The sequence below is a fragment of the Cheilinus undulatus genome, linkage group 11 (assembly GCF_018320785.1).
Source record: "Cheilinus undulatus linkage group 11, ASM1832078v1, whole genome shotgun sequence".
Lineage (NCBI taxonomy): Eukaryota > Metazoa > Chordata > Actinopteri > Labriformes > Labridae > Cheilinus > Cheilinus undulatus.
The window spans coordinates 47,254,166-47,277,087 of NC_054875.1; the positions used below are offsets into that span (position 1 = coordinate 47,254,166).

Below are 22,922 nucleotides of genomic sequence, written 5' to 3' on the forward strand. Positions count from 1 at the left end.
CATTGTGAAAATTTTAAGATGTAAAACCATTCTTAAAAATATGAAAGGCCATTAGAAAAACAGACAGACGACAGTAATCACTGCGTGGGACAAAGTGTGAAACCGAATCAAAAGGGAATACAGTGTTTATTAACTCCTTTTCATCCTACATTCAATTAAATACAGCACAAAAACAGTCAATTTATGTCCAGCCTGTTAAATTATTTAAAAAAATAAACAATCTCTATTTATATAAAAAACAAAAACCACTGAAACATGTACCAGACAAACCTATGCTAAAAACAAGAGCAGCACAGAAATCATTTAATCTCAGATGTGTTGCCTTCACCTCAGCCCCTTTTCATGCTTCATTAATAGTGAAAGCGAATCATTACAGGGGGTAGAAATCAAACTTAAGATGCTTCAGGAATAACTGGGAACACTTGGCTTAAGAGCTGTGGAATTTTAGGGGGAGCGATATCCCTGTAACACACCAAAAAGATTCTTAAATGACCTCCTTCAATAAATTATAAGCATGTGTAAAATTAACACAGTATTTCTAAACATGTTCAGCTCTTTAGATGGGGGGCCAGACGAGGGTCTTCTCTCAGTGTCTTATCGAAAGAGGAGTACTTCTGAGAGGCTGCCTCTTTATGCCTGAAATGAAAAAAATAAATATAAATTAAAAACAATTAAGCTGCTCTGACAAACATCACTACACTAACCCTCATCCCTTCATCCTTCATCACTTATAAATAAAGCATTGTGATAAAACATTCAACCTGAGTGACATCTACACATCCTATGATTTTAAAAACCTAATCTAAGAAATTATAATGATTTGAAAGGACCCTGAAGCTTCTCTCTATTCTTTCTGGATGTTATAGATAAATTATATTGTGGATTAGGCTCCCTGTGTTTGTTTCAGTGAGCGTGTAGACAAGTGCATACATCTCTAGCCGTTTCTTGGTGACTTGAATTTGCAGGGTCTTCTCTGAGCAGTAGGACTGGTACTCGGTCTCCTCTTCATGCGTCATGGTGAGCTGGTTCTTCTGGTACCACTGCTGCTTCTTCTGCAGCTCCTGTGTCACCTTAACACAAGGGAAGGTTTTTAAAAATGATTATTCCCCACAATGTAGAAATATCGTGGATTTGAAAACATTTTAGTCTCTGTGATGAAAACTTAACTTACTTTTCAGCAGCGTTTTTATCTCCAAATATATAAGTTTAGCTATTCTCACTCTAGTCTTCCTCATGGAAAAAAGTAGTCGACGAGCATTTTTAGTCAGAGTTTTAGAGGACAAAGTTAAAGGTGCAGTGTGTAAAACTGAATATCAACATCTAGAAGTGGGATCTAGATTGCATTTCTCTGTTGGAAACTGTGGCAAACACTTGAATTTAATAGGTCTCTGAAATTTCAATACAATACAATACAATACAATACAATACAATGACTTTATTTATCCTTTTTTTCTTTTTTCCTCTATGTCACCATGGAAACATGTAAAAATCCAAGATGGCAGCCTCCATGGAGGGGACCCTCCCTATATATGAATTAAAGGTTTATTCTTAGTTGTTTTTTTCAAAATAGCTATTTTTGAATTTATATAACTAAACACTTATTTAGATAGACTGTCTTCGAAATGTTTTGCTTTATTTTACCAAGTTTGTTCAGCTAAATGCTACTAGGCTAGATATTACACACTACACCTTTAACATGTTTTTAATAACGAAATGCTGTCCAGTTCTGATCAAACTGCTGCTATAGCTGCATTATTATTATGAAATAAAAAAGCAGTGATTTAACATGTGTTTTACCTTTTCATAGCGTTCCTGGATGAGGTTGGCCTGCTCCACCAGTCTCTCCTGAAGATCCGTCAAACATTCCTGGTGTAGCTGCTGAGCCTCTGAACAGGTCAGGGTTGTCGGGTTGTTCAGTTTGATCAGGAACGGTGCCAGGATGTCGTTCTCCTGCTGCTGCAGCCAGCGCTGCTCCTCTGCAGCCAGACGCTCCTGCAACGGCACAACGGCACAACGGTACAACGGTTATTTGCAGAGGATGGAAAAGATGTGAGAAGCCAAAGAGCTGTGCTAACTGATGAGGTACAGTATTATTAGCAGAATTTATTATAATTAGAATCAGCTGATGTCTATACACAGAGGCTATATGTGTACAATGGAGGAGCTTATCTTTGACATGCTAGCTGAGATCGATTTGTATGGCTCCAAACTTATAACACAACACAACCAGAGATGTTAAAGCTCTTTCCAACATGTAAAAGTCTGTCCAGTATCAATAAGATAAAACTTTAGTGATTCCCATGGGAGGAATTCTGGACAAAGGTGACTGCAGGAGCTGGAGACTGACCCTTCTTGTTGCAAGACAACTACCCCTTAATGGTCGCCCCTATTTACTCTGGTCTAGGGGTCATCAACTTTTTTCATGGAAGAATCTGTAGCGGCCAGACTTTCAAATACATTTAAACAGAGCAAATACTTTGGTTGAATTAACTTATTACAGTTTGACAGCATGTGAAATATACAAACAAACTTCTTGGACAAGCTAACTGGCTTCTTTTTAGCTGAAGGCTGGTGTGTGAACCAGTGCCGTAAAGCTGTAAACACTTCTCAAGAGAGAGGAGATGCCCGCTGCTGAAGTCACATAGATATGATAAGGCACAAGCAGCATTTCAGGCAAGGGGACAGTTTCTTTCATCTTTATCCGTTGAAGGCTGCTGTTAATCAATGCACAACCAAACCAGCAAGTACCGCTTTCAATGAGGGCAGTAGCTCTTACTCCAGGATTCATTCACTACTAATGGGTGGGGGGATTTCTGTACAGATCAAATGTGAAGTCTTGCCTGATAGCACAGTTTCAATCTTAAATATTGTGGTTGCTTTGGGTGCACAGATGGTCGAGTGGTTTAAGGCGCGCCCCATGTATGCGAGGAATCCGTTTCGAATCCAGCCTGTGGCCCTTTGCCACATGTCTCTCCCTACTCTCGTCCCTGTTTCCTAGTCTATCCACTGTCCTCCTCTATCTAAATTTTAGACATTTTAATGAAGAAGCATTTTTAAATGACCTTCTTTTAAGTAATATTTTAAATACCTCTTACATCCTTGATCCAGATCTTGCACTCACTTATTTTAGTTCAATTCTATTTTAAATAAGCATGCCCCCCTTAAGATACTTAATCCTTGGTTCTCTAATGCAGTGGTTCTCAACCTTTTCAACCCAGGACCCTCAAAATAAATGTGCCAGAGATTGGGGACCCCCACTGGACCTGAAGGTGGTTGAACATGCACATTCTACAATAGTCATGTGCAGACAAGGCCATCCATTAGGGGGGGAGAAAGGGGAGAACTTTCTGGTGTCCAGCCAAACTGGGGGCCAGCAAAATCATGGTCCATTGTAAAGTTAAACTGTGGTATTTTATATTTAACCTGAATAATAACCACTCTTATCAAGGAAACACATAACTTTTTAATTCATTAGTGTAGTAAGTAGCCCGCTTATAAAAATGTCAGTCCTTTTGTTAAAAACAAAGCAAAAATGGTAGTAACGGTCGTGAAATTGGAGTTTAAATGTTGCAGAAATGGGTTAGAAATGCCAAAAATGAGATAAAAGTGGCAAAAGAACAATAAGAATGGCAAAAATGGGTTAAAGTGTCAAAAAAGGGCATAATATGTGGTAAAAGGGGATTCATGAGTGGCTGAAATGGTGTCAAAGTGGCAAAACTAGGTGGAAATTTGGTGAAATGGGAGGAAATACCAATATAAACTTGCAATAAAGGGTTACCTGAGGCAGAAAAAGTCAGAAACTGGCAAAAATGGGCATATTAATTGTGAAATGTGGCTTGAAAAATGGTAAAAGGAGTTAATAGCGGCAATAATGTGTCAACAGAGGCAACAATAGGCAGAGTTGGTTTAGAAGTGGTAAAAACAGGCAGGAAAAAAGTGGTGGAAAGGGTTTAAAAAGTTGAAAAAATGTGTTCAAATTGATCAAATTGTTGGGACAATTGATGAAAATGGGTTAAAATCTGGCAAATTGGTGTAAGTGGCAACAATGTATTTTAAAAAATGGCATCTCGAGACCCCATCTCAGTGTCTTGCGACCCCCAATGGGGTCCACACCCCAGCGTTGAGAATCACTGCTCTAATGAACTGTCAAATGAGCTGAACAACAGGGACAAAGCATGGCAAAAAGCCAAAGAGACAAATTCACTGAGTGATTGGCAGCAATTTTGAAAGCTCAGGAACAAACACACTGCTTTGATTAAGAAAACAAAGTTAAATTACTTTATCAATCTATTAACAGACAGTGAAAACAACCTTGCAAAATTTGGGAAGACAGTAAACTCTCTAAAATCCCGTACAGTTTCATCACTTCCTCGCTGTCTTACCACCGAGAATGGCCCAGTTTTAGACCAGCAAGAAATGGCTCATGTTTTTAATCTCCATTTTATCTCAGCTGGAGATACTTTTGTGACCCCAAATTCAGCTACAAGGCTCTCTGACTTGCCTGAAGATAAATTTTGCAATGTGAATGATAGACCTCTATTTTCCCTCAGAGAATTCACAGAGGAAGAGGTACGTCATTCATTGCTAACCATGAATACGAATAAATCTATAGGGGAGGATCATCTTGATCCAAGACTTCTAAAACTTGCGGCTCCACTAATCACAAGGCTGATAACTTATATATTTAATCTATGGTTTTAACTGGTATTACTCCTGAAGTATGGAAAGCTGCACATGTTTTACCTTTATTCAAAGGGGGTGACTCAAATGATTTTAACAGTTACCAGCCAATCTCTAAACTTTCATGTCTGATAAAGATTTTAGAATCACTGGTTAATCGACAATTGCATAATTATCTATCCATAAATGATATCTTCACCCCCCATCAATCAGCGTAGAAAGCAGCATAATATTCTGCTTATTTACAGAGCCCTCATTGCTAAACTTCCTCCTTACCTGACTTTACTTCTGTCTGTAAACATTTAAACCCATGCAACCAGATCCCAAAACTGGATCACTTTGAAAACACCCAGGTTTAGAACTGAACGGGGTAAGACTGCTTTTAGTGTTGCTCCACCTACTATGTGGAACAATTTCCAGTTGAGAGCTAAGCTGCCCTTTCTCATGATGTTTTAAAGCGCTAGTGTCTGAACTTCTCAAGGAAAATGACTGTGACTGACAAAACTGGCAATTTTTTTTTGTTTTGTAAGTACAAATGTGTCTTTACATGAGCTTGTTTGTAAGTGATATTGTTGTTGCTGTGTTATTGCTTTCATTTGTTCTGTTTCTGTGTAACCTCAGGGCACCCCTGGAAAAGAGACCTCAGTCTCAGTGGGTCCTCGCTGTTAAAATAAAGGATAAAAAAAAAAAAAAAAAAAAAGTCTAATGAAGGCCCAAAAAGAAATCTTAAAAAATTGTGTTTGCTTTATTAGCTGTAAGGATTAAAATAAAAAGATACTCTAAATACCACAACATACGTTTCATCCATACATTCTCTGAATTATAATATTTTGGTGACCCGGTGGGAAGCTGCTGGGAGCCTGATGGGGTTCCCAGTCTGCACGTTGATGATCACTGCTCTAGTCTGTTTTCTCACTCTCTTTTCCTCTTATCTTCATCCATCTTCCTCCTCTGTCTCTTATCCTCAGCTGTTGTGTCAAACAGCATTCAGACAAGCTAACTGGCTTCTTTTTAGCTGGCTGGTGTGTAAACCAACAACCCCTAGCTATATGCACTTCTTATGAGAGAACCACGGCTCTAGAGCTGAAAGCAGAAGGGACTCTATGGAAATAGGATAGACGCCATTCACTGTGTTGAAACTTATTATACTGTTGATTTTGAAACAACTATTTTGAGGTGGAACAGATACTGAAGGTGCTTTGAATCCATCTTTAGTTCAAAAATATCTTTGAGCTATGATGGAAAACAATGACTGACATCCTTTTTGAAGGTATGTCCCGGATTGAGTATAAAGATTAAAACAAATAAAACTTTGTTCCAGTTATAATGGCAGTCAAAGCCCCCATCTGATAGCTGAGTATTTTTGTGTGTATGTCTCACCATTTCCTGTCTCAGGCTACGGGCTTTGGCAGCTCCAGCAGTCGTCCATGGTGAGAGGTGAAGCTCAACGCTTTCCTCTTCCTGTTTTCTGCAGGCCACAATGTTTTTCATCTGATCACACAAGAGCAAGAGAAAAAGTCCCATCACTGCATTTTCAGTATTTCCTTTAACAACAACTGCCATAAATCTCCATTGAGATCATATAAAACATTCCAACCTTGCATTTAAAGATGATGTAATCTTTTACAGCTTATAAAACATTCCAACCTTGCATTTAAAGATGATGTCATCCTTTACAGCTTATAAAATATTCCATCATTGCCTTTAAAGATGGTGTCATCCTTTACAGCTTATAAAACATTCCATCATTGCCTTTAAAGATGATGTCATCCTTAACAGCTTATAAAAAATTCCATCATTGCCTTTAAAGATGATGTCATCCTTAACAGCTTATAAAACATTCCAACCTTGCATTTAAAGATGTCATCTTTTACAGCTTATAAAACATTCCAACCTTGCATTTAAAGATGTCATCTTTTACAGTTTGTAAAACATTCCATCATTGCCTTTAAAGATGATGTCATCTTTTACAGTTTGTAAAACATTCCATCATTGCCTTTAAAGATGATGTCATCTTTTACAGCTTAGAAAACATTCAATCATTGCCATTAAAGATGATGTCATCCTTTACAGCTTAGAAGACATTCCATCATTGCCTGTGAAGATGATGTCATCCTTTACAGCCTATAAAACATTCCATCATTGCCGTTAAAGATGATGTCATCCTTTACAGCTTATAAAACATTCCATCATTGCCTTTAAAGATGATGTCATCCTTTAGATTAGATTAGATTAGATTCAACTTTATTGTCATTGCCCATGTCACAAGTACAAAGCAACGAAATGCAGTTTGCATCCAACCAGAAGTGCATAAGCAGTAATAAATAGCATATGATACAGTATATACAGAGTGCTAAAGGTATGAATATTGTAAATATGTGTTTACATGAATATTTATTTATGCCAGGAATGAATAACAGTTAGGTACAGTTATATTATTAAGACTACAATTTTTTACAGTATGTACAGTTGTGGAAATAGTGATTATCATTAAATAGTATGTACAGTATGATACAGTGGAGTTATATACAGTAATGCAATGATATGACAAGAAGAAAAGGTGCAGATTCAGTGCAAGAGGGTTGGTGAGGGGGGCAGAGTTCAGTTCAGGGGGGGCTGGAGAGGGAGTCAGAGTTTAGTTCGGGGTGCTGAGTTTCAGTTCAGGGAGGGTTGGTGAGGGGGGCAGAGTTCAGTTCAGGAGGGGGCTGGTGGTGGTGGAGCTTATAAAACATTCCATCATTGCCTTTAAAGACGATGTCATCCTTTACAGCCTATAAAACATTCCATCATTGCCTGTGAAGATGATGCCATCCTTTACAGCCTATAAAACATTCCATCGTTGCCTGTGAAGATGATGTCATCCTTTACAGCCTATAAAACATTCAATCCTTTCCTTTTACATGCAGGCCAGTCTAAGTCCCACCTTCTTTCATGGTGAAGCCATGCTGTTGTAACTTTTGTAGAATATCTTGGCATATTCTTGTTGAAATAAGCAAGATATTCAATGACTGAGTTTAGTAACAGACAGGACATCATTATTAACAGAAAGAGACCAGAAACCAAAAGGAAAGACTTGACAATAGCAAGGCTCGAAAAAAAGAAACCCAAAAACATTTGGACTCCATCTTCTTAAAATCCAAAACATTCAAGATAAAAAAACATATTCTCTCTAGATGAGACTGAGGGTAGCCTTACCTCCCTCACAGACCGTATGATCTGTAGAACTGTTTCCTCCTCCTCACTAATCAGAGCCTTCAGCAGCTCATACAGAGCCAGGGTGCTGAGAGGCTTCAGAAACGGGTCCATCTGCACGCCAATCACACACAAAAACCCGCCAACAATGACACAAACGTTAATTCACGTAGTATGATTCTAAAAGAAAGTTTAAGGTGTTTTCTTTCTGTGTTTTTCATCCATACCATGAAGCTGGAGACCATGTCTGCTCTAAAGTCCTCAGCCTTCTCTGTCTCCGTACCCTCTTGAGGTTTGATAAAGCACCTTTTTGAAGGGATGACTCGGTTATCCTCTACATGATATCTCACCTCTATCTGCCTCTGAGCCAATAGGAACACTCGCTCAGCCACGTCTTCAGTGGCAGGTTTAGACGTATTACGATGGAAACGCTCCACCACTTTCTGCACACATACAAACACAACAACATTTTTACACGTTCCTAGTGGGTCCACTTTCACACTTTTTCAAAAGTAGCCAACTCTTTGGTAAAAAGGGGAGGAGGGAAGCCCACAACAAACCCAGCTTCACTAACATTCCATACTTCTTTAAAAGATAAGTTGTCCCTTGACATACAGTGCTTAACAAATTTATTAGACCACCACCCAAAGTAAGGTTTATGCCACAGCTGCCCTAAATTAACAGCATTGGTGAAAACTGGTAAACCAAAATAATTTTTTATGTTTCTGCAATGGTTAATACACCAATATGTAGAAGCTCTTTAACCCAAATGATATTTTTAATGCTAAAATAGAATTATTATTGTTATCCATGAATTTTCAAATTTAGTGATTTACAAAAAAACTGAGAAAATAGTAAAGCACATTAATATATCTTGATTAAAATGCCAAATTATAGTTATTTACTCACATTCCTGAACAGAAAAATCAGTTTTAGTGGTTGAATGTTATGTTTGATTAACTTCTGACCTCTCCTTTACATGTGACTTCATCTTTTAAAGCCTATACAGCATTCTATGTTTTTCTTAAAAGACTATGTCATTAATTGAAGCCTAAAAAACATTCCATCCTTGCCTTTGAAGATGACGTCATCTTCTGAAGTCTATAAAACATTCCATCCTTGCCTTTGAAGACAACGCCACCCTTTAAAGCCATAAAATATTTCATCCTTGCTTTTTTAAAGATGGCATCCTCCTTGAAAGCTTATACATTCCATCCTCTCCTTCTAAGGTGACTTCATCTTTTAAAGCCTATACAACATTCTGTTTTTTTCTTTAAAGACTATTTCATTAATTGAAGCCTATAAAACATTCCATCCTTGCCTTTGAAGACAACGCCACCCTCTAAAGCCATAAAATATTACATCCTTGCTTTTCAAGATGACATCCTCCTTGAGAGCTAATAAACATTCCATCCTTGCCTTCTGCATACAGGCTGGTCTAGGCCCTGCTTCTTTCACTGTGAAGCCACCAGGTGGATCTGATCAGTGTAATCGATGGAACTGAAACACATCCTGTGGAAATTTTCATCAGAAACAAACTTCTGAAGTGTTTCTAAGGCACTCAGATTCATGGCATAAAGGTCATGTGATCTTAACAGGAGGATGCCACATTACTGTAGCTCTAATGACTTATTACCATTAAAATGTTTTAGAAAGTGTCTGACAGATTAAGCTCCTGTAAATCCAAGCAGGTAGTCTATTTCATTAAAATGTTTCATACTATGCATTACCAATCGGTCTTCAGTGACGACCTGATATCAGAACTCACTGCCCCTCCTCTTATTCTAACAACAGCCAGTACATCTTTCCTGTGGCTTGGTATCCCTATATGCTGTGTGCAGTGAAGCTGCTGCTGACAGAAATGAATGGGGGAATTAGCCACTAGCTAAGAGGCTAGCTGTGCTGCTTTAACAGCTTTTCTCCCCCATATTTTCATGAACATGCACTAAAAGGAGACAATGACACAGACAATAAATCTTGTGGTGTATTGGTTAGATCAAAATGGCAACTGAGGGTCCAAAATGGCCTGCACGCAAAAGGCAAAGATGGAATGTTTCATAAACTTCAAAGGATGACATCATGAAAGGCAGAGGATGGAATGTTGGTGAAGCCAGGGCCTGTTTCCCTCCAAATAGTCGGCCATAGTTAGCAACTTTTGGAACTGTTGAGGATCGAGGGTTTCCTTTCAGACAATATTGGATTTTTTAAAAGTGGTCACACATTATGTCAAAAATCAATGTTAACTTCAGGTAAAACAGCGCTGATGAGTTTTATACCTGTATCCATTGGTTATCCTGATCAGTAACCAAATCTTGTTCTGAGGACAGAGTGTGTCGATCCATAAGAACATGGCGGTAGTACAGGAAGTCGCGGCGGCCCTCGAAGAACTCCGTCATTTCCCTGATTGTCTCTACTCGACGCACCAGATCATCAACACGTGCAGCTCTGTTGAACTCCATGTAGTGCTCAGTGTCCGTGTACCTATGGACTGTGGGAATAAATCAGCGATCAATAAGGAGAGTGTTTGGCTGGAAAATACAAAAATGTCAAACTCAATCACAGCAGGGGCCGAATTCTGAATTTGGATCCAACCTGGGCCAAGCAGGGCCCCCATGTAACCATAAACTGTCAACCTCATTTTCACCAGCAATGAATTATGGGGGGGGGGGGCTTGGTAATAAATGATTTTGAGAATTATAAAAGTAAAAATGGTAAGTTTAAAGGCTCAAAATCTGAGATAAAAATTAAAACTTACCAGCTCAAAAGGAATTAAAGTCAAAATCATGTTTTTAACAGGCCAATATATAAGAAAGAAAGTTTAAATCATGATTTTTAAGAACAAAACATGAGATACAAATTTGAACTCATGAGTTTTAAAAGTCAAAATACGACATAAATTTCAAAATCATTGGTCAAAATGTCAAAGCCTGAGAAAAAATAAACAAATTTTGAGTTTCATAGGTCAAAATATTACTTAAAATTTAAAACTGAAGATACAAAAGGCCAAACTATGAGATAAACGTCAAAGTAAGGAGCTAAAAAAAGTCAAAATGAGGGGAAAAAAATAAAATTATGAGTTACAAGGTCAAAATATTACTCAAAATTTTAGAATTGAGAATCAACAAAGGTTAAAAAATAAGATAAAGGGTCAAAAATATGAATTGAAAAGGTCAAAATATGAAATAAAAAGTCAAAACCATAATGTTGCCTGATAACTGTGAGATGCAAAATCAAGAATATGAAATTTATTTTCCCACACTCCTGACTTTTTATCCAATTATTTTAACTTTTTCTTATTTTTATGACAGAATAAGGGTATTTTAAATCATCAGGGTTATGTTTACATTTTTAAACTGGAGGAAATCTGCAGATCAGTGGGCCAGGCCAGGTACAACTGTACCACGGGCCAGATTTGGCCCCCAGGCCTTGAGTTTGACACCCCCGGTCTATACTATTATATACTATACTATCGCAACAAAACAACCCAATTTTACAAAGATAGCAAGCAAACTCTTACATTATCATAGTTGCAAGAAAACAGTGTGCAGGAACTTCTCTGCAATCCTTGATGGATGTTTTCTCCTCCTACTTGCTCAATCATCAAACATATTTACAAATAATACTTGGCATTCATAAAATAATCTTTTTGATTCAAATTTACCTAAAAAGTGGAAACGTCTCCCGTGTCTGAAGCGTTCAGTGGTGACGCCGTTGACCTTGTCGACCTCCCTCTCCTCCAGGTAGTCCTTCCTGTGTTGATACCACTCCTTCACTCCGACCTCCTCAGAGCCTTCCACATAAACATAGTCAGAAATAGTAAATACTACAGCGCTAGAGCAGCAATTTAATGCTCATAATCAATAAACACAAATTCAATGAATTTCATCAGGGCTGTAAAGACCATTTCTCCTTTAAATAATAATAAAATAAATAAATATATTGAAGTATTTATAAAAAAAATCTACATTTCTCTCTAACACTCACGGTCCAGGTCTTTGTACGTGGTCAGCCGTCTGACCAGGCCGTCCTTCCTCAGGTAAACTGCAAACCTCTCCAGCTTTGCTCTCCTGTAGAGGGTCACCTTCTTCTTTTCTGGAAAGCTGTTCTCCAGATCTGAAAAAAAAAAAAAAAAAATCAGTATCAGGGAGCATGAAGACAGCATTTAGAAGAGTCTTTGAAGGATCAGTTTGCCTCTGACAGGACCAGAGAATTAAAATTCTTCTTTAATGGTGAGACAGGACAGTTACGTGACTGGGTATAAAAGGATCATTTTAGAGAGGCAGAGTCTCTCTGAAGTACAGGTGGGCAGAGGTTCATTAATCATCATGGAAAAATTGTGGAGCAATTTCAAGAAATGTTCCTCAACGTAAAAGTGCAAAGACTTTTAATCTCCCACCATCTACAGTCCATAATATCATCAGGAGATTCAGAGAAACTGGAGAAATCTCTGTGAGAAGGCCACTGCATTAAAAACAGGCATGATTTGTACTGGAATCACTGCATGGGCTCAGGAACACTTCCAGAAATCATTGTCTGTCAACACAGATGGCCGTGCCATCCACAAATGACAGTTAAAGCTGGATCATGGAGAGAAAATGAGAAAGTGGACTTAGGAAACATGGAAAACTGTTCTGTGGTCAGATGAAACCACAGACGCCGTGTCATGTGGACTAAAGAGGAGAGGGAGCATCCAGCTTCTTCTCCTGGCTCAGTCCTTAAGTCTGCATCTCTGATGGTATGGGGTTGCATTAGTGCTTATGGTGTGGGCAGCTCTAACATCTGGAAAGGAACTATCAATGCTGAAAAGTAGAGAGAGGTACATATGCTCCCATCCAGACAACGTCTCTGTCAGCAAGATGATGCTAAACCACATACCACATCCATCACAACAGCATGACTAAACAGGTGAATAGCAGCAGCAGTCCAGATTTTTCACCAATAGAAAATATTTGGAGCAAGAGTGGGACAACATTCCTCTCCCAAAACTCCATCAAGTGGTCTCCTCACTTCCCATATGTTTACAGGCTGTTGTTAAAGAAGAGGGGATGCTACACGATGGTAAACATGGCCTTGTCCCTACTTTTTTGAGATGTGTTGCTGCCATCAAATTAAAAATGTGCACATATATTCCAGATTTTTATGAGATTTGCAAATTATTGACTTCTGTCTTTATTCACATGTTACACAGGGTCCCAACTTTTTTGGACTTGGGCTTGTACACTGTTGATGCAGCTGGATACATACATGAACACAGGGTGAGACAGAGAGTTTATCTCCAGCTTTTAAGAGCTCTGTGGTTTAAAACGTGTCAGTGAGGAGTCACACTACCTTTCCTTGAGATGGTGATGCAGCTGACCCAGGATCTAGGCATCTCAAAAACCCGGGGCTTCTCCTCCTGCCCCTTCAAAATAAAATGCAAAAAAACACAACACTGACTTTAGTATTTACTTGATCTTTGGTAAAACCATGTATAAGATTCAATGCAAGTCTATCGCTGACACTAGGGATGCACAGATGCATCACTTTAACACTGGCCATCAGACAAATGATGTGTTGCCGTTAAAAGGAGTATTACACCAAAACAACATCAGTTTTAGCACTGGATAAACTGTTATTTAAACATCAGTATGAGCCTAATTTAAAGACATCAGTACATCTCTAAAGCCGGGTGTACACTGCGCAGACACGCGAGCAGAATAAACAACTTCGGGGTATTGTTTTTGTTTGTAAACGGTCAGACAACGTCCTAAATCACCATGACAAAGGCTGGAATCACTTTCTGATGCATCCTGCTATGATAAAGGAAATAAACAAGCAGGAAATATTGCTATCTGCAGACCTGCAGCTCACAGACGGACACAGACGGTGATGATGTTTGTGTGTGTGGGACGGAGAGAGAGGGAGAGAAAATGAATGGAGACATTGTGTCTTTTAAAAAGGAAACTCCGTGGGTTTCTGTCACAGTCCGTCCCAATTAAAGTTGCACAGTGTAAGCACTCAGGTCATGCACAACATGCGTCATAAAGGATTCAGTCGCACAGTGTGAGATGACATTCTGCCACCGCCTTACAGTCGGCTTGAAATCGCACAGTGTACACCCGGCTTTACTGCTACTGAGAGAAAGATGAAAATATTCAGACAAAGAAGAATCAAGAGACGCCATTTCAAATGAAAACATCAGTGACTAATTCTCATTCACTCAAACAGAAAGATATTTTTCTCATTTCCTCCAGCCTGTGGACTCTCTGTGGCGTTTTCGCCCACAGATATATGTACCTCTCTGACACTTGTCTTCTTTCTCTCTCTCCTTTTCTCCACCTCCTGAATCAGCTGTTTTTTACTGCGTGCTCCAAACAGGACGGGCTCCCAGTGGTTGATGTCGTCCAGGTTATACACCATGCTCTTCTCAAACATCAGAGGAGAGCGTGTATTTAGACATAAATACCACATAGACTGGACTTATCTCTGACTCTGATAGTGAACTCACAGCGCAGCCGTCCCTGCAGTCCTGCATGTTGGTGTAATAGTTCAGGTCGTTCCACACACTGTCAATGCCCAGGAAGTTGTCATTGTTGGTGGGGTATCTGTTTCCTGTCAGAGGGTCGATGAAGAAGTTTTCCTGGATATCCCGTCTCCCTGAGAGAACCAACACCCAGCAGTGTCGGCGAAGACCTCGAAGGGGGTCGGCCGGACGCTGCTCGACCTGCTGCTCAGAAAAATGTTAGAGGTTTGATTAAAAAAAACTATTAGTTAAACAAAAGAGATATTACTCTCAATATCCTTTTATTCAAATGTTTCTTTCATATTATTCCTAACACCGTCCATCCAACCATCCATCCATCCATCCATCCATCCATCCATCCATCCCTCCATCCATCCATCCATCCATCCGTCCATCCCTCCATCCATCCATCCATCCATCCATCCATCATCATGTTCTGCTCCTTTATTAAACTGAATCTGCAGCTGTAGAATCATGATCTCATTACTTCTTGAGGCAGTTCCACTTCTTCCTCCTGTTTCTTCTCCTCCTGCTGCATCAGAAAGCGGCTCCTCAGCTCCCTCTTTGGTTTTACAGCATATTTATTCTCCTGCAGCTCCTCCGCTGGCGTCTCCCTCTGCAGGTATGAGCATAAGTTCCTGTCAGTCAGTCATATCTGTGAGTCAAAGACATGTTTATCTGTTGGATTTACTTTATTTGTAGATTATGAGACCAACAGTCGTGCCTACCTTAACTGGGGTGTCCAGCAGGGGGCACTGCTGCAGACTCTGGTCCTGCAGACACATCTCTCTGACGGCGTAGCCGCTCACACAGTAAGCGTCATAGTGAGCGCCGATCAGCAGGCTGCACAGCACAGAGGCAAACTCAAAACATGTGGCAGTCTGAGTCCGCAGCACCGTGGAGGACGAGGAGAGCATCCTGGGCTGGAACACAAGTACAAATCTTCACTGTCACTCTGGGAGTTTTTCACAGTAGGCATAATAGTTCTTAGCAAGATTCCTCCCCCCTGTCTGCTCTCACATCAGTAAAATCTAGCGTGACAAGTCATTTTGATTCATGAAACTTAGCATTAGTTCACGGTAGTCATACACCAGGCTGTAATCAGCTGACGGTCAGCTGATGCCAATTAACACCTCCCTGCTCCAACAGCCAATCGCAGCTCTTTCTCTCAACATAGCAGCGTATTTAAATATGACGGACTTACTAATGTCTGCTTGTATTAAAGCTGATGCACCATGCCACTGCTGGCAAAGCTTAACCTCCTCCACCCCAGCCTCTAAATCCATATTGTAAAGCTTATTGCACCTCATTCAGGTTCATGATACTATGGATTAATTCCTTTTTAACTAATTTTGTTCTATGTAATATGCACTGTCATAAATGATTCTGTATATTAGGGGATTTCTAGCCATGCACTGCCTGGAAAGCGAAAGCATGCTGCTTAACTGGAGATACAGTTAAACTGGCAGTGATTTTAAAACTCCAGGTTTCTCATTTGGGGATTTTGTTGAAGATTAAATTATTTTTATCTCTGTGAATAATTTCAAGGGAGTGATTTACTACTTCTGTCTCAGATCACTTCTAAAACATTTATCAGCCTTAGAGTGCTGTCTGGTTTTACTGAACACCAAATCAAGTGTTTTAATCCTCACCAGGTCTTCAGGCGGATCCAACGGGACTAGAGACAGGAAGTCAGCCAAGAACCTGGCACAGCCCTCCCAAGTGAAAAGCTCTGGATGGTTTATTGGCGAGGGCCGGAGAGTCGTAGAAACAAACTTCTGAACAACACAAAAAGAGAGGTTTATGACTGAGTGACAGAAAAAGAGAGGAGAGGCAGTTTTATTTTACCTTCACGCCACACTCATTGAAGGGGCAGAGCAGCAGCGGCCGCCGCTCAGGATATAAGTGTGAAAGCTGGCGCTGGAAGTTGTGGGCGATGTCCAGCAGTCGGATCTCATCGGGGGAGTTGGTCCTGTAGGACTCAGGATACGGCTCGTCGGCTTTTTCCTGCTTCATGCTGGTGAAGAACAAAAGTTAAAGTTGACGGTCTCTTTTACTTAGAAAAAATATCACAGTTTTATTTTTAGTCGTTAATGACCAAGCCTTTTATTTTCAACTGATCGAAAATTAGCCTTTCAATCAGTGCAGTATTGATATCTAAGGCAGTATTACCTCAAATAAGTGTATTTATAGGCTTCAATTATTAAATTTGTCTTAAATTCATGCATCCAAAGTCATGCAGCTGAAGAATAAAATCCAGTACTTCACTATTTGCTTAGATTCTATAAAAACATTTAACAAATCTATCCCAATTTAAAGTTGGTGACAGCTGCAGGGACTGGGCTGAGACCACGCTCCGGTATTTGGAGATGCCTGAGTAACTGCCTCATCATCACCCTCAGAGCAAATCCTGAGACTTCATCTGGTCATCTGTTCTTTGCAGTTTTATCAGCTTTCCATCCCAAATCTCCCAAAACTACAAATCTACCTTTGAAGGTACAACTAAACACACCCTGAACCTTTATCTACCTCCTTTCTCTCTGTCTTGTCCAAATAAGTCGCTTACATCACAGATCTGAACGTTTCCCAAAGTATTTCTGTAGTTTAGTTTGTTATTCTTAGGGAGCGCAGACTCGTGTTTGTTCCTTCTGCTGCAGCGCCTTTAGGTGAAAATCTGACTGAAGATCAGCTGTTTATAGAGGCTTTGGCACTTTTTGATCTTATCTGACTGAATCAAGACTGTCATTTGAAGACACATGGTGTAGAAGTGTACTGAAAATGCTGTCACCCTTATTTCGGGTGTTGTTGTGTGACTTGTTGTAGATTAGTGGTGGGAGTATCGATACTACAGTATCGATATTTAAACAGTTCTCTTTTAGTATCGATCCCTCTAGCAAAGTATTGATACCAAACGAGTACTTTCAATTAGTCTCACCACTGCTTCTCCCTGAGGGCCTCGCTGCCTCTCTCTCCTCAAGACTGTTTTGGCTTTACTGCTCGTCTGTGTCACGTGAATTTGGAGACCAATCAGAAGTCGATCCTGCCGTACCATGTGACGTTGGGGACCAACCATAAATGAGTAACAGATTTCAGCAACTCCACTTGCTCGCATATGAATTCATTTTATGGTCTGTGATGTGAACCTGGCTTTCTTTCTCACTCTATGTGGTCTCCAGGAAATTTCAAAATTAGAAGAAAACATAAAAAATACTGAGCCCACATGCAAATACCATAAAATGTATAAAGTTGGTAGAGACATAAAAATATACAGATTTCTATGAAAATTATTGATGACTTGTATTTCTTACATTTTTGCTTGAAACTAATGTCTATAGGTGGCTAATATGGCCTATCTGAATTACACAAAAATGAAATTGGGCATTTTTATGTTGTTGATACTTCAATACACGTTTGTGCCATGATAACTCAACTGCTTGCACAAATATTTTATTTTAATTGAAGTTTCTTCTTTAATGAATTTCTGAATGATATGCATACGCCTGTTTATTTGCCTGAAATTTATACCTTTTGAAAGTTTGCAAGTTCAATATTTTATTCTTTCTTCAAAAGTATCAGTATCGAATTTAAAAAAATAGTATCTCTATTGGGTTATCTCTAACCCATCTCTATTGTAGGTTCTTACAGTGTAGCTGGTTCACTGAAGACACTCTGAGTCTTCTCCGCCTTGATCTCTCCTCCGACCTCCTTCATTTCCTCTTCTCTGTTCGGCTCCTGTTTGTACGACTCCACTGTGGCCTCCATCTTTAAATAAAGCAGAATTTTTAGTTGTAGCTCTGAATGTTCATAAAAATCTCATCTGTTGGTCAAACTACTGCAGATGGTCTCCAGTTAATAAAAAAAACACAATGACAAGAAAAAACTCAATAATTAAAACCTCTGTGCTGATGTAGTCCTGCAACTAAACCAGTAAAAATAGTTAGCCTGAGTTTTCATTATTAGAGGTCGACCAGTTATCAGCCAGGCTGATAATTGAGGCCATCGGTTAGAGGTATCGGCGTTTCAGCTGTTTCTAGAAGCAGAGGTGTCATAAGTATTCACATTCATTACTCAGGTAGAAGTATATATAATAGGGTTTAAAAAGACTTCTGTAGAAGTTGAAGTATCAACTCAGGCTTTTTACTCAAGTAAAAGTTTAAAGGTACTCATTTAAAAAACTACTTAAAGTATAAAAGTAAAAGTAATGTAAGGGGGAAAAATTCCATGAAGGACAAAAGCTTAGGCCATGTCCCAGGAGCCAATTCCATTCTACCATTTCATTCCATTCCATTCTACCATTCCATTCTATTCTACCCTTCCATTCCATTCCATTATACTTTCGATACCATTCTACCATTCCATTCTATTCTACCATTTCATTCTGTTTTACAATTCCATTCCATTCCATTCTACCATTCCATTCTATTCTACCCTTCCATTCCATTCCATTCTACCATTCCATTTCATTATACTTTCGAAACCATTCTACCATTCCATTCCATTCTCCCAATTCATTCTATTCTACAATTCCATTCCATTCCATTCTACCATTCCATTCCATTCCATTCTACCATTCCATTCCATTATACATTCCATTATACTTTCCATTATACATTCCATACCATTCTACCATTCCACTCTACCATCCCATTCCATTATACATTCCATTCTATTCTACCCTTCCATTCCATTATACATTCCATTATACATTCCATTCCATTCTACCCTTCCATTCCATTATACATTCCATTATACATTCCATTCCATTCTACCATTCCATTCCATTCCATTCTACCATTCCATTCCATTATACATTCCATTATACTTTCCATTATACATTCCATACCATTCTACCATTCCACTCTACCATCCCATTCCATTATACATTCCATTCTATTCTACCCTTCCATTCCATTATACATTCCATTATACATTCCATTCCATTCTACCCTTCCATTCCATTATACATTCCATTATACATTCCATTCCATTCTACCATTCCATTCCATTATACATTCCATTCCATTCTACCATTCCATTCCATTATACATTCCATTCCATTCTACCATTCCATTCCATTATACATTCCATTCTATTCTACCCTTTAATTCTACATTCCATACCATTATACATTCCATTTCATTCTACCATTACATTCCATTATACATTCCATTCTATTCTACCATTCCATTCCATTCCATTCTACCATTCAATTTCATTATACTTTCAATACCCTTCTACCATTCCATTCTATTTTACCATTTCATTCAATTCTACAATTCTATTGAAAAATTTGGGATGCACCTGTTTCAGCATCCCAATTTATGCCCACAGAAAATAGACAAATTTTAGTACAATGCAAATACATTCAAGAACTATACATGTGTTCTACCAACCTCCTCACTGGTGCTTGGTTGGGACATTTTGCTCCAGTTCTCTTGAGTCTCTGCCACGGACATCTTCGTACTCGGCTACATATGTCTGCTGGAGTGTGACGTGATTTGTGTCATGTCTGAAGGTGCAATGGATCGCGTACAAACCAATAGGGTATCAGAATGGTATTATGTTAAAAACAAGCTGAAATGAAATAGGAGTAATGAGGCTATTCTTAAAATGTAAGGAGTAGAGAGTACAGATCATTGCATGAAAATGTAAGGAGTAGAAATAAAAAGTCAGCTGAAAAATAATTACTCCAGTATAGATACCCAAAATTTCTACTTAAGTAAAGTAATGAAGTATTTCTGTAGTTTAGTTTGTTATTCTTAGGGAGCGCAGACTCGTGTTTGTTCCTTCTGCTGCAGCGCCTTTAGGTGAAAATCTGACTGAAGATCAGCTGTTTATAGAGGCTTTGGCACTTTTTGATCTTATCTGACTGAATCAAGACTGTCATTTGAAGACACATGGTGTAGAAGTGTACTGAAAATGCTGTCACCCTTATTTCGGGTGTTGTTGTGTGACTTGTTGTAGATTAGTGGTGGGAGTATCGATACTACAGTATCGATATTTAAACAGTTCTCTTTTAGTATCGATCCCTCTAGCAAAGTATTGATACCAAACGAGTACTTTCAAATACGTCTCACCACTGCTTCTCCCCGAGGGCCTCGCTGCCTCTCTCTCCTCAAGACTGTTTTGGCTTTACTGCTCGTCTGTGTCACGTGAATTTGGAGACCAATCAGAAGTCGATCCTGCCGTACCATGAAGTATTTGTAACTTAGTTACTTGACACCTCTGCTCAAAAGTCCCTCCTGAGTCAGGTTCCTTGGAGACCGCCTTGGTAACTTTTGAACACACATTTGGAACAGGCTGGTGCTACTGCATCATCATATTATCATTACACATAATAATATGATCATGTAATCATGCTCATCATTTAATAGAATAACGGCACAACTATTACCCGTCCAGCTTTATTTGGATGCCATAAAATAATGAGGAAGTGTATTGAGTGCTTAAGGACTGCCTTCCTCCTGATTTTGCACTATTTATTTATTTTTTGAAGAGAAGGAAAACTGTGTGCATTGGATTGTGGGTAATTCCTGCAAGTGGAGGATACTTATGTGCATCCCTGGAAATTCTCTGTTTAAAAGATTCTGTGTTTGGACGAATTTCCAGGCTCTTCGACATTGGAACAGTCCTTCATCAGGACTCAGTGACGTAGTCTCCCTCAAAAACAGTGGGAAAAAAACAGGATCCTTCCTTGGCTTTGAGAAACAGTGACAATCAGCATATGGAATCACTTTCTGTATTTCTGCTGCTACCGTGTTTCTCTGTTTCTCATGCTGATAAACCTCAGGCTAAATTGTTTTTTTCTTTATTTATTTACTTTTGCCACATTAAGTATATTTTGTATGTCGGGCTAAAGGCATATCAGTTCCAAACATCGGTCACCAGTTTCATGAACTACTAATAATCAGCATTAGCCCTGAAAAAACAAAACAGTTCAACCCTCAGTCTGTGAGTCAAAATACCGTAATAGAACTTTTCAGCAGAGAAGTTATGCCCTAAACATTATACAATCACTCATGTGTCCTTTTATAAAAAATAGTTTAGAAAAAAATCTAACTTTTCCTAATTTTTGTATGTTTTTTTTTAACCAGCATAAGAATGACATAAAATGATCACTCCCTTCAATACAGCAGTTCATACTGAATTTGCAATATGAGTCAAAATAATAAAATAAATAGATATATCTTAAAAATCGTTCAGCCCTAGCTTAATCTACTTAACATCATGTTGGTTATAATAAAGAATGATGTATTGCTCGTGTTTGTTGAAAAATACAAACATGAGGGGCTAAAAAAATAATCAGTGTTTAGGGACATAAATTGCAATTACATTATTTTCACAAAACATTCAGCCCTAACGTTTACATTTTAATGTTTCAGTGTTTGTTTTTTAATTTTCCTTTATCTGTTATATTACTCTTAGCTTTTAAATGCCCATTTCTAATCACAATCATTCTAGAACTCTTTTCATAATGATTTTAACATGGTTTTATCATGTTTTATGACTTGTTTCTTTTTTAAAGCTTACTGTTTAACAGTTTTATTACTATCTCTTTTATTTCAATGACATATTTGTTTAATCAGATTCATATCTGTGTGCATTAGTCTCTAAATCCTGTTTACATCCTGTTTCTTTAATCACTTTTTTGCTTTATTAAACATTTTCCACTGAAACGGATTAATTTAACTGCTGGTGCCTTTATAAATAAAATTTTATTGATCTTTTCACAAAACAGACACGTCTCTAATGTTCCAGCTGAGGAACATTTCTAGACCACAGACACTCGGTGGAAGTTTAGCTAGCGTTTGTTGTAAATTCAAAATAACGAACCAAATAAACTTCCAACATTTCATTCTTTAGTTAAATAAAGTTTTACTCACCGAGTTAAAGCGAAGTTAAAGGGAATTATCCACCGAAAAAAGCTGTTGTCGACGTATGTAACAACAATTTCTGTAGGACTGAAACTTATTCAGTTGTCTCCTTGGTAACAGTAAGCACGACGCCACGACGTGATGACATCATACCGTGTTGCTTTCATGGACTCCCAGAATCAACGGAGAATCCATACAACAACAAAGACGTGAACACATCATGTCAGGAATGTTAAAATAAATAAAATAATCCTTAACCCGTGTGTGACAGTAGAGGAACATGGAGCCCTAAAACCGAGAGAGCCCTTCCCAACACAAGCGAACTGTGTGGTAATAATCCTCAGAGGATATAAACGACACGTTTAGGATCGTTGCTATGTTTTGACTTATTTGTTGCTCCTTTAATTTTAGCATAGAGTTGGGGGGATACATGCTTAGGGCGCACTCACACTAGGCCATCCGTACCGTGCCTAGGCACGTTTCAGCCTAAAGTCCGGTACGTTTGGCCAGTGTGAGTGCAAGCGTTCCGTGCTTCGGCGCGGCACGCTTCCCGGCCCCGGCACGGATGGACGAGGTGGGCATTAGCACGGCACGGCACGGCATGCAAATGAAGGAGCACAAGCGCGGGAATGTGATGTAGCGTCAAGTAACAACAAAAGGACTCGCCCCGGAGC

The 22,922-nt window shown here is 38.9% G+C and overlaps 1 protein-coding gene across 1 annotated transcript; it reads right to left on the minus strand.

Annotated features, from left to right (window-relative positions):
• Positions 1–265: 265 nt before the first annotated feature.
• On the minus strand, positions 266–22,345 carry ccdc135 (coiled-coil domain containing 135). Its single transcript, XM_041800038.1, has 18 exons — positions 22,258–22,345; positions 18,018–18,136; positions 16,223–16,391; positions 16,027–16,152; positions 15,103–15,297; positions 14,862–14,990; positions 14,360–14,578; positions 14,149–14,274; positions 13,201–13,273; positions 11,857–11,985; positions 11,534–11,662; positions 10,149–10,360; positions 8,100–8,315; positions 7,876–7,986; positions 6,061–6,171; positions 1,798–1,992; positions 931–1,070; positions 266–636 (listed from the first exon to the last, which is right to left on the minus strand). Exons 2-18 carry the CDS (start codon positions 18,134–18,136, stop codon positions 549–551), a joined length of 2,487 nt encoding a protein of 828 aa, XP_041655972.1. The 5' UTR covers positions 22,258–22,345; the 3' UTR covers positions 266–548.
• Positions 22,346–22,922: the final 577 nt, after the last annotated feature.